We start from the raw sequence: 12,229 nt of genomic DNA, 5'->3' as shown, positions 1-12,229 counted from the left end.
CACTCCTTGAGGGAAAGCCCAGGCTGAGTCATCGTCCAAGATGGTACACAGAAGGCACTGGTATGTGCTTTGATATGAAAGAAAAATCTGAACTAGTTGTCCTCTGAACAAAAGATGCACTGTCCAGCCAGCACACCTTTATACATGTTACGCCTGTACCAGGAGCACCCTTTACTATCTGCTAAAGGCCTCCTGTGCCTTTAGGGAAACTTCAATGCCTCTTGTCCTGGATATCCTGGCTCCCCACCTCCACCCTGTTCAGACCATTGAGGATAGAATGTCCAAAAGAATGAACATACTGAAGTTCACGCTCCTGGCCTTGACATTCAAGGTCTTTCTCCTCATCTCCTGGCCTGAAGTTGCAGTGAGGTGCAGAACCAGCTGCCGGGTGGAGCATGGGCTCTGGAGGCAGGCTGACCTGGGCCAAATCCTGCCTATTGCTTCCAGGTAGTGGGACCCTGAGCAGAAGCTGTCTCCTCTCTGGGCCTCAGTTTGCTTAGCCAATAATGGGCACAACCAAAGCAACCTTGGAGAATAGGGGCCAAGGCGGGAGGCACATCCAGCCTGACTCCAGCATTACTAAAAAGCTAGCCTTCAGGGCAGCATGGGACCTGCCAAGGGGACATAGAGATCCTTAGCATGGGGTCAAGCATAGTCAAGAAAAGACTCACACCTGTGGTCAGCTGCCTTTTGACAAAGTTGCCATAGAGACTAACTAGGGAAAGGAAAGTCTTCCCCACAGATGTTTCTGGAACAACTGAATGGCCATATGGAAAAAAATGAACCTCAACCCCAACCTCACACCACACACGAACATTAACTCAAAGTGGATCATAGACCTCAAGGTAAAAGCTAAAGTCATAGGACATTTAAAAGAAAACCTAGAAAATCTCTACACACTGGGCTCAGCAAATATTGAAAAACAGCACATGGAATGGAAGAAAAAAACTGACAAATTGGACTGCATCAAAAAATTGTACACAACATTGTAAAATGACTATAACTCAATAAAAAAAAGTTAAAAAAAATTGTAAACTGGGGGGAAGGGTATAGGTCAAGTGGTAGAGTACATGCTTAGCATACACAAGGTCCCCAGTACCTCCTCCAAAAATAGGTAAACCTAATTACCTCCCCCAAATAAATAAACACATACATACATACATACATAAATGTAAATGTCTCTTTGAAAGACATTAAGAAAATGAAAAGTGAGTCACACCATCTTCACAGTGCCGTGGTGCACCGCGGGCAGCCGGGCCCCACAATGCAGGCCCTCTGGGGCTGCAGAATAATTAAAAAAAAAAAAAAAAAGTGAGTCACGGAGTGGAAAATATATTCACAATGTAACTATCTGACAAAAGATTTATCACCAGAAAATATGGAAAATGGGCACAGAATGAGGCTGCTGTGGGTACCCAGTGGACTAATGCCACTGCCAGCACACAATCAGCGCTGAGGAGTGACAAGAGCAGTGACTCACACCGGCACCGGGAATTTACCCTGCTGGTCACCACTCAGGTCAGCTTCCCAGCCTGAGACTATGAGACTGAGGAAAGGAGTCGTCCTGCCTGAAATGCAGTCCCTTCAAACCTGGCCAACCCACAGTCCCTGCCCCAGCACCTCCCATGGAGACCCCCTCCCATCTGAGGACAAAACAGAAACCCAAGGGGGCTGAACGGTGGAAAAGAGGAGCAGGCTCAAGCCACCTTTAGATCTGTGCCCTGAGAGTAATCCAGGTGGCCTGGAGCAGGCAGGGCAAAGATCCAGGTTCAAGGCCTGACCACCACCTTCTTCTGGGTGGTGGTAGTCAGTGGCTTCCCCTCCAGGACTGTAAGGGGATGGGGGCAGGTCAGACACTTGTGTGGTCTACTTCAGAGATCTCCTTTCCTGGAGGCAGGAGAAAGCAATGAGAAGGGCCTTGGTGCTGGTTGACAAAGGCCCAAACACTGGCTCTGTGTGTCCTGGCTGTGACGGTGGGCAGCATTTGGGGGAGAAGCTCCTACAGCCCCGGGCTATTGGGAAAAGGAGAGCAGATGGAGCTTCTGGAATCAACTCCAAACCCTCCCCACAGCCTGAGGCCCTGCAGAGTCTAGCTCTGCTAACCACTCACCTTTATCAACTTTGAACACACCAGGATCCATCCTGCTCCAGGGCCTGTGCACTGGCTATGCTGCTGCCCAGACATGGGGCTGTCTGCTTGCCCCTGTGGTCACTGCGGGCTCAGCACAGCCCCTAGTTAGGTCCCGTCAGGGTCCTCAATTTCAGATGAGGCAACAAGTCAGGAGAGGTGGGGTAAAGAGCACAGCTGGGTGTGAACTCCCGCAGAGTCTGACTGGGTACCCTGAGCTCATCACCCCACTTCTCCGGGTCTGTTTCCTCCTTGGTAATGAGGGTCTGCTGTGGCCCAAGAGGAGATACCCCTAGCCCTGCCTCAGCCACGTCCACTGTCCTGCGTGACCCTGGATGTGACACAGGCCATCTCCCATCTCTGGCTCAGCCCCAAGCGACGGTGGAAGAAGGCTCCGTAGCCGGCAGGGTGCGGGGTGGGAGGCTTTATTTCACTGTGTGGTGGGGGGACCTGGACAGAGGGCAGCAGGCGGGGCAGGAGGAGTTGGCGCTTGGACAGGGACTGGGTGGGAGAAGGGCTGCCCCCAGGCCTGTTGGGAAGGAGGAACTGAGGCTGGCCCCCAATGAGACCTAACCCAGGGGGGTGGGGGTAGGGGTGGGAATTGGGTCTGGAGGAATGAGGGGCCCCTCGCTCTGGGCTAGACATGGGGCTCGGGCCCTGCCTCACTTTCCCCCTATAGGACTTAGTTCCTCCTGCTCGCTGGGCCATGTGACCCCAAAACCTCACTGCCCCCGCCCCAGAGGAGGGGGATAAGCCAGTTAGGGCAGTGGACAGGGAGCCTGGGGGAGTTAGGGAGCGCAGGGTGGGGTCCACGGTGAGTGGAGGGGATGGCGGCCACCTGGGCAGTCAGTTCCTGGCAGCGATGACCACAGAGAGAGCCACACCCCCCAAGGCGACCGCAGTTGCCCCAAACAGCCACTTCCATGGGATGGACTGTGGATAAAGGAGAGGAAAGAGGCTGCTAGCCAGTAGTCAAGACTGATGTCTTGCGCCTCAGCTAGCAACACAGCCCAAACAGGCCTCCCAGGAAACCACTGACTCACAGTGCCTTGCCTTCTTCTTGGAAAACTCCTACTTGTGCATCAAAACTCAAGTCCCCTCCTCTGGAACACCTCCCCTTTCCCTCTGAAACAGCCATCATTTCCCCACCCTGAGTCCTTCAGATTATGTTTCACCTTCTGCTCTGGCCCTGGTCACTGGGGCTTCTCTGTGCCCCCAGCATGGTCCAGAATGGCCCGGTTCACTAAGACATCAACGTTTACAAAATGAAGAAATTCCCTCTGCCCATAGCCCCTGTCCCTCCTCTGGGAACCTCCCTGTGCCCACTGACCCCAGCTCACCCAGGCACCCTTGCCAGGACATTTGGCAGGCAGCCGGCTGGGGTTGCCTAACATCTTCCGGTACAGGGCGGTCTCCGTGCTCCGCTGGGCCGCATGCTTCTTCACCAGCTTCGAGAGCTCTGCGTGGATCGTCTGTGAGAGGGTAGTGTCTGTGAGAGCAGGTGGCAGCAAAAGCCAACCACCACTGCTAGCAGTCTGTTTTCTGGGGCCTTGGGGTCCTTTGGGGCTGGGACCAATGGGCCATGGGAGTCCTGTCTGCTACTCTCTGGGTATCAGCAAAGTGGGGGCTGCTGTCTCCATCCCCCAGGAAGCCAGCAGATGGGGTGGAAAAAGCAAAGGTGGAGCAAACCTATCCAGGAGAGATGAAGGTTCTGGGAGGAAAGCTGAGGATTCCAGCACTAGCCAGGCTGACGGTGCCCTTGGTCTCTGGGACCCCTGTAGGGGGGTGAACCCAGGCTGCCTATGCAGGAGTCATGAGGGTCTCAGCAAGCTGGCTGGGGCCCTTTAGCCCCCTGCCCAGGTAGAAACACCACAAGGAGAGCCACAGCAAGGATAAAGGGGCAGACCACAGGAGGAACTTCCCAGACAGGCCAGCAGGGCATGTCTCCAGGGTGCCCCCATTCGGCTCACCTTGTTGGAAGGTTCCAGCTTCAGGGCTGCCCTCAGGATGGGGATGGCCTCACTGTACTCGCCTTGCTGGGCCAGCACCTGCCAAAGGAAATGGATAGTTTATCACTCGGGACCCATGCTGGTCCATGTTCTCCTTCAAGAGACCCAGCCCTGCCAGCCCTAACTAGTCCCAAATCTATCTCTGGCAACTGCCCTGAGGGCCCAGTCACCCCGACACTGCTCCCCTGAGCCCTCAGACTACATGAGTGGCCCACCAGGCTCAGTGTCATCTCCCAACCTGCTCCTTCCCCTGAGTGTCTGTCTCATCCTGTTCAAGAGACCCAGGCGCCAATCTCTCCTCCCTCACCACCTTGGTTGGCTGGAGTAGCCAACTGGATGTTTCCAAAGCTCTGGCCACACTGAATGATTCAGAGCCAGGCATGTGACTCAAGCCAGCCAATGAGATCCAGCCTGAACTATGTTGGTACCACTGGGAGGCCAGTTGCTGAGTGGGAAGGATGGAAACCTGGAGCTTTTGGCAGAGCAGGAGGGAGCACCTTGGTCACCCTGAGAGAGAAGCTTGCCTAAGAAACACAAGGCAGACAGAAACGGCATCTGCACAACATTGCTAACACCTGGATCCAGCAGTGCCTGAAGCCAGCTACACTCAACTTGGCAGCTGTCAATTCCTTCTTTTGCTTGAATCTATTTGAGGTTTCCATCACCTTCAACCACCAGATTCAAACATGTCTGAGGTTACATGAGCAGAGTCTCACTCCCCTCAAGAGAATTATAAACCCTTGAAAATAAGAGACAGCATCTTTCTCCTCCTCACATTTTTATGCAGAACTCTATACACAGAAAGTACTTAAAAAATACTGACTGGAGAGAGGCCCTGCTCAGGCCTCTCACAAACACACTAGGTGACCCAGCATTTGCTTGCACCTCAGTTTCCTCAGTTCACCGGTAAAAAATGCTGAAAGCACCACCTCTCCCAACAGTGTGATGATGAACAGAGATGGAGCAAAAGCAATTAAGGTCAAGTCCACTCAAGCCACTTACCTTCCACTAGCACCTACTTAGCACCTACTGTGTGCCGAGCCCCATTTGCAGTGAATGAGACATACAAAATCTCTACCTTCTGGAATGGGAGATAGATTGATAGCGACACAGGAAACATGAAGACAGGGCAGGGGGTCATGGTGGAGGTGACAAGGAAGGCTTCCTGAAGAGGCGATATCAGATCAAAGACCTGAAGGAAGTGAGGAAGGGACCCATCGGGGTACCTGGGGTACAGATGTCTCAGGCAGTGGGCACAGCCTATGCAAAAGCACTAGGGTGGGAGCAGACCTGGCCTGGGCAGCAAGCAGTGGGGAAGCTGAGCAGGATGGAAAGGAGCAAGAGTAGAATGGAGGGTGATGGCAGGAGGAAGACCAGATGGCTCAGAGCCTCAAAGGCTGCTGTGAGAACCCAGCTTTTACTATGAGGGAGATGGGAGCCACAGAGTATTATATGCAAGGAACAATTACCAACAGACCAGAGGGCACTGTAGGGGAGTAGAGGGAACCTAAGACCTGGAGATCAAATCTGGTCTCAAGACAATGAATTGCTGTGACCCAGGCCACACCCCTGCAATTGTCTGGGTCTCAGTTTCCCCATCTGTACCCCAGAGTGCTTGGCTGGCTGATGCCTATGCCCTTCTCAAATCTAGGGTTTGGGACCAGCCTCACTGCCCTGGGACGGGGGAGCCAGCCTGCCTGCCTGTTGCCTGTGAGCTGCAGCTACCTTGCCCTTGCGGAAGAGCGCCTTGATGTTGTCGGGCTGGTGCTCGAGCACAAGGCTGCAGGAGCGCAGTGCTGCACGGTAGTGATCCAGCTTCAGCTGTGAGGCTGCCAAGTTGTTCAGACACTTCACCTTCAGCTGCAGGAGCTGCTCCTCCTCCTCAAATGTCATGTCCACTATAGGGGGACAGCATTCAACTGTAGCCCCCATTACCATGCCACCAGCCCCCCACAACCACCCATCGGCAGAGGGACTGTGGGACCCAAGCCAAGGCCCACCCACCCCTCTGCACCTGGTGGTGGAGGAGACTGGGGGAGAGGGTCTCTGAGTGTCCCCGTCATAGGAGATGGGGAGATGGGGTCCAAGCTCCAGTGCTGGGGCCTCCACCACCTACTCTTGGGGAGACCTTAGGCCTCTCTGGCCTATTTCCCCATCTCTAACATGGGCCAAGACCAGCACCATCCTCAGGGCACTCCCAACGAATTTACAAAATGGAGCCCAAGTGAACAAGGGCTTGACAACAGGACACGTGGCTTGACAACAGGACACGTGGATTGACAATGTCTGCAGTCACCCACGTTCAGACACCTACCTCTACCACCTAACATTCCATTCATCTGAGATACACCATAAGGCTGGATATACCTAAAGGCTAGGCATAGATGAACATCTATCCATATTCTGGAATTTTCTGAATCTGGGGCCCTCTGTGGCTTGAGGTTTCTAGCATTAGTGGATGCCTTTGCAGGGGAGGTGGTGGGATTTGACCTGGCATTCACCTTTGGCGCTAGAGGTGATGGCCTTGATGGCGAGGTCGTAGGAGTTGGCAGCCAGCACAAAGTCGGCCCGCTGGTAGTGAGCATTGCCACACTCCCGCTTCCGGTTGGCCAGGGCCACACGCTCCTGCCCCGTGAGCATCTCTAGGTCAGGCCCATCCACGGCAGTCTTCAGGGTCACCTCCAGGCACAGGGCCGCGTGTGGGGGGATGTACGGGCTCCTGCTGGGGGATGAGGTAGGGATGGCACTCAGTGTCTGACTGAATCCCAGACACACTGGGCTGGCTCAGTAGCAGGCAGGAAAGTGCAGGAAAGGGCTATGACCTCTTCCGCAGTAAAATGCAAGTAACTCTTGTCACCCTTGAGGTATGTGACTTGGTGCAAGAGCCCCCCTCCCTGACCCTCAGTTTCCATTTCTATAAAATGTGCAGGCAGATGGGGTGAGATGTGGGAGCAACATGTCCTGCTCACTTCCACACCCCCACAGGGACCCCTGCCGGTAGCAGGTTCTCACCTGCCCTGGGGGCCATAGCAGTACTTGGAGTCAGCAGTGACCATAGCCGTCTCCCCCACGTCCATGAGCGGGACACTGAGATCCAGGGCCTGGGGGGAAGGGGAGGCATGAGAGTTGGGTGGGTCCAGGTGCAGCATTATAGTGCCCAACCCTCCCCAGCATCCTGCCCCCACCAGCCTCCCCTATATCTCACCTTGGCCACCGCCTCAGAACTGCCCAGCTCCCCACCACTCCTACCTGGATGACGTCACAGTCGCCCAGGGTGAACACCAGCTCTGGCTCCTCCTGTACCCGCGTGCCATTCTCCAGCGATGTCTGCAGCTGCACAGTGACCACCTGGCCCTTGGCCGGGCGGCTTGAGCCTGGTGGCCCTGGAACCAGCGTCTTCTTCCTCAATAGCCCGTTCCCTGCCAGGGAGCAGGGACAAGCAGCCTGTCACCGAGCAGTTCCATTAGGCACTTGCCCCCTGGGCACTCCCCCACCCAGCTCTGCCTAACCTGGGGGGGTGGCACAGCACCGGGGCACAAGCTTAGCTTTCAGTGGTCATCCTGCCACTTACTGGGCAGGTAACCACAGGCCTTGGGGCCTCAGTGTCCCTGGCTGGACACTGGGTAAGAAAGGATTGATCTGGGGGTTGACGATGCCGGCCCTGCAGACAGGATCCATGAGCACTGGCTGGACTATTATCTTAATAAGATCAAGGTTCAGCAAGGGCAAAGGGCTGAGAAAAGCCACCCTACCCACCACAATCAGGATGGCAGGGATGCCCAGAAGAGAGACTCTGGAGCTACCCTCTTCTCCCTCCCCTGGCTCCAATCTCAGCTCTGTGACATCTGGACTGATTTATCCAGCCAGGAAACGGGGTGATCAGGGGGTCTCCTGGTGACACCCATCTGCTTAGTTAGCAGAGCACCTGTGATGCCAGGAGTGTGTCCCAACCAAAGCACCACATCACCAAAGGGCCTATAAGCAAAAGTAGCCCCTGATGTTCCCACAGCTGCTGAGGAGATCATTATGTTCCCCTCCGTACCCTCAAGCAATCTTAGGAATGGCCAAATGGCCACAGCCAACAGCTACTGAGTACCAGGCACAAGGCCCCATGCCCTCACAATGCCATTCAAGGAGCCCCCACCACGATGACACCCACTGTCGTCCCATGACAACCACTGGGGCGATAGCTTACACCTGTGGAGAACGTCAGACTGACATCATCCAGCCACCCCTGTTCTGACAACTGCCTGTGTTCTGTAATATTCCACTGGTCTGGAAAATACCACCACAAGTCTGAGTAGACCCCAGTCTAAAGCTTAGGAGCAGGGAGGTATCTATTCATATTCTGGAATATTCTAGAGTGTTCCAAATTTCTGTAACACTCCCCAATTTATACAAGCCCCTGCATCCAGTCTGAGAATTAGTGATCCTAGCAGATGCCAAGGGACCCCTGTGTCTTGAGGTTTCTGGGCACGAATAGTGGATGTGCTGGGAGGAATTCAACCAGGCAGTACCCATCATCCAGCTGAACTCGGGGTAAACCACATCCCCTCTCAAGGCCTCAGCTTCCTTGTCTAGAAGCCTGAATTCTGACCTTAGAAAGTAGCCTGAGCATAACCAAAGAGAGCCAGACTCATGCTCAGGTGGCAGCTTTTAGTATCATTAGAGAAAAGCTTCCCCAACTTTAATATAGCCAAGGAGGCTGTGCAACATTGGGCAACTGCCTTCACCTCTCTGAGCCTCAGTCACTCCATCTGTAAAATGGGGATACGGTAAGAATTACATCATGGGGTTGTTGTGGGAATAAAATAAGATGATGCACAAATCTGGCACAAAACCAGTGCTCAGTAAATATTACCTGGTGTTACTTTTAGGAGTAGCAAAGTGTATATCTGGAGTGCAGGTAAAATCAGTACTAATTCTGTTTCAGTGGTGTCAATATTATCTGATACTACTGCTCCATTAGCATTAATAGTAGTAGTAATGAGGTTTTACTATTATTTGTGTGGACATTAGCATTACGTAGTATATTGGATATAAGAACTATCAGCACCATGTTTACCTTCTAGAGTTACTGTGATGGGGTACATGGTGGGGCATACGTGTAGGTTCTCCTAGTTTGTTGCAGGGCTTCTCTGAGCAATTAGCACCCTACTGAATATGGTGAACCAGACAGAGAGATGAACAAAACGTGGTGTTCCACAGATCCATATGACCTCAGGACACATTTTTCTGGGGGTGGGCACTTGTCAGACAAATGCCAAGAACAGGAGTGGATGCTGGGAGCTGCCAGCACCTGCTGTGCTGGCTGTGTGGCCCTGGGCAGGTGAGTAAACCTCTCTGAGCCCTGTTAGCAGCTTTGGGAAACAGGGAGGATATAGCAAGTCATGTGTGTGTGTGAGTGTGTATGTGTGTGTGTGTGTGTGTGAGAGGGAGAGGGAGGGGGGAGAGAGAGAGAGAAGAAAAGGGTTTATAAACATGAAGTGTCTCAAGTAGTTGCCTGTGGCTGGCAATCACTGTAGGTACCATGTGTTTTACTTCCAACCTACTTCACAACAGAGATGGGGAAATGAGGCTTAGGGGAGGATAGCACCTAGGCCAAGGTCACTCCTGAACCTGAGCTGTCTGGGCCCTGTGGATCAACCCAAGCCACCCCTGCTCCTTACCCAAGATGTCCAGCCACTCGTCCGGGGCCGGGGCCGGCTCAGGCTCAGGCTCCATGGAGGCCAGGAACTCTCGGGCCAAGGCCCCAGGCTGTTCGGCCTCCTCCACTGGGGGCTGCCCCACATCCTCAAGTGGCGGTAGCTCACTCAGGTCCTCCTCTTCCTCCTCCTCGCCCTCTGCGTCTTCCACCCCGTCCAGTACCTCGAAGTCCTCAAGTGGTGGGACCCCAGCAGGTGGCGGGGCAATGGGCTCAGGGCCCACAGCAGAGGGCTCAGCACAGGATGCCATGCTGCTAGGGGGGACGGGAATTGGCCCTGGTGGGGGGAATGGATAGGGTAAGACTCCCGCCAGACCCCTCAAATTCTCCTCTGAATCCCTTCCCCACACTGCCAATCATTTGCTGTGAGACTCAGGGCCTCCAGGCCTCAGTTTCCTCATCTATACAGTGTCGAACAACAATCCTGGTTTGTCCAAAGGAAGAACAACCCACTCATCAAGCTCTGGGTATCACACTCAAACAGTGTTACTGATTACTAGAGTTAATTATTATTTAATCTTTATAAACACTCTAGAAAGTAGGGAACATCCCCCTGCAGAAAAGGAAATTGAGGCCCAGAGGGGCAAAGTCATTTGCCCAAGGTCAAGAAGCAAGCCAACCACAGGGAGCAGGATATGAACCTAGAGTTTTATCTGGTTAAATACCCAGAGCAGGTGCTGGGATTTTTTTTCAGGGGGACAACCCCTGAGGTCTTGGGGAGGCTATTTTTAGAGCCCAAGGGATAAATAATTGAATCTTTACCATGTGTCCCCCACCTCCAGTTGTCCCTTCTCCTAAGGGGAGCCACCTAGAAACCCCAAGCCTTCCCTTCCATACACTGAACCTAATACCACCCCTTAATACCAGGGACCTTGACACAAACCATTCCCTGGGCCCTTTCTCCTCTCCTTAGACCTTCTTACCACCCTCTCAAAGTAGCCTTTGAAGTGGTCGAGACCCCCGCAGCTTCTTCCTTGGACCATTAAGAACTGTCCCCCACCCCTAGACCCCAAGCTCTGGAGGTCGTAGGGCCATCATTTCTAACCCACAGCATCCCCTCTCTAACTCTCACCTGCCCACTCCTTCCAGGCTCAGGTCCCATTTTCTGAGACCCTCCCAGCCCCCACCCCCACAATCCCCTGCGCCCGCGTAAATCGCCCTCCCCCCACCACAACCACCGCCCCCAGCTAGGGCCAGCTACCCCCACAGCCGTTCCGTCGCCCCTAAACACCCCGATGTCCCCAGACGCCCCCCTCCTGATCCCATAACACTTTACACTCTCCAGACGCCCCCTGCCCCGGCCTAGCAGTCCATCAATCTCCCACCCAAGTCCCCAACGCCCCACGCCTGTTTGACGCCACCAGTCTGGGGCTCCCGACCCCCCGCACCCCTCGGGCGCCCCTGGCCCTACAAGTCTCCGCTAGCAACCCCCCCCACCCGCTGCCCTTGGCCCTCCGTGGCCCCCACCCCAGGCCGCCCCCACCCGCTCCGGCACTCCGACCCCCCGCGCCCCCCCAGCTCGCCTCCCCCGCGGCCCTTCACCCCGCCTGTCGGCCTCAGCCCCCGCCGCGCCGGCCCCCGGACCAGCCGAGGCCCGGGTAGCGCTCCAGGCCGGCGCGGCCCCGCCGGCGCCCCGGGACACGTGCCTCCAGCTCCGGGACCCCCGCTTGGGGTCCTGCGCCCCCCTCCCCGCCCCCAGCCGCGGCCGCCGCGCCTCGGGAACCAGACTCTGTCGCCCAGCCCCGCCCTCACAGCGCCCATTGGCCGCGACCTCCGTGATTGCAGCATTCATTGGTCCGCGCGCACGTCCGTCTCAGGCGCAGGTACCGCCCCCTTCCTGCTTGTATCCGTGGGGCGTTCTTAAAGGGGCAGAGGCCGCCGCGCCACCCCCGGGCGGGGGAGGGGCAGGGGCCTCTAGAGCCGAGCCAGTTCGCGGGTCAGCGCCGCGCATCTTGGCCAGACTCATGCTCCTGTCTGAGCTTCATTCTGTTCATCTGCGAAATGGGAATAGACACCGCTATCCACACACTCTCACCTTGGGGGCTGTTGGGAGGACAGCACTAAATGGTATTTCATTAAGGAGCTCAGGCTGGACGGTCAGGGCAGCTCTGGGACTACTGGATAACCCACCCTGAACCCCTAGTTACAGATGTAGACCCAAGGCCCCGAGGGGGAGAGATGTGCCCAAGGGCACACAGAATCTCCGCCCCCGCCCCTCCCCGCGTGGTCTGTCTAATCCCGGGAAGGTTGCCTACTGCATACAGGAGGAACTCAATAATGGCTAGGTGAGCTACTGAAAGAGCAGGGCCACTAGGAGGAGTGCCTCCTCCCTGCACCCTCTGCTAGAGTGTGATAAGGCGCCCAGGGCACTAGGAGAAGGTGGCAGCA

The 12,229-nt window shown here is 55.2% G+C and overlaps 1 protein-coding gene across 2 annotated transcripts; it reads right to left on the bottom strand.

The window, feature by feature from the left end:
* Window positions 1–2,537: 2,537 nt before the first annotated feature.
* On the bottom strand, window positions 2,538–11,512 carry FKBP8 (FKBP prolyl isomerase 8). 2 transcript variants are annotated; one of them, XM_074350396.1, is made up of 9 exons: window positions 11,384–11,512; window positions 9,807–10,118; window positions 7,387–7,556; window positions 7,150–7,238; window positions 6,639–6,856; window positions 5,863–6,035; window positions 4,099–4,176; window positions 3,469–3,600; window positions 2,538–3,061 (listed from the first exon to the last, which is right to left on the bottom strand). In XM_074350396.1, exons 2-9 carry the CDS (start codon window positions 10,090–10,092, stop codon window positions 2,975–2,977), a joined length of 1,233 nt encoding a protein of 410 aa, XP_074206497.1. In that variant the 5' UTR covers window positions 10,093–10,118; window positions 11,384–11,512; the 3' UTR covers window positions 2,538–2,974. The 2 variants fall into 2 exon arrangements, with proteins under 2 accessions (XP_074206497.1, XP_074206496.1); XM_074350395.1 differs by having other exon boundaries at window positions 6,639–6,859; window positions 11,384–11,511.
* Between the last annotated feature and the right edge of the window lie 717 nt (window positions 11,513–12,229).

This window comes from Camelus bactrianus, chromosome 22 (genome assembly GCF_048773025.1).
Source record: "Camelus bactrianus isolate YW-2024 breed Bactrian camel chromosome 22, ASM4877302v1, whole genome shotgun sequence".
Classification (NCBI taxonomy): domain Eukaryota; kingdom Metazoa; phylum Chordata; class Mammalia; order Artiodactyla; family Camelidae; genus Camelus; species Camelus bactrianus.
This window is presented reverse-complemented; position numbering and strand designations above follow the sequence as displayed.

What these genes read in the sequence shown, in the direction of transcription:
- FKBP8 (XM_074350395.1), bottom strand. Translation starts at nt 10,092, where the DNA reads ATGGCATCCTGTGCTGAGCCCTCTGCTGTGGGCCCTGAGCCCATTGCC. An exon ending in CGAGTGGCTGGACATCTTGG is followed by an intron (nt 7,557 to 9,806) that starts GTAAGGAGCAGG and finishes GCTCCCTGGCAG; the next exon opens with GGAACGGGCTATTGAGGAAG. An exon ending in CGCTCTTCCGCAAGGGCAAG is followed by an intron (nt 4,177 to 5,862) that starts GTAGCTGCAGCT and finishes TTCCTTTGGCAG; the next exon opens with GTGCTGGCCCAGCAAGGCGA.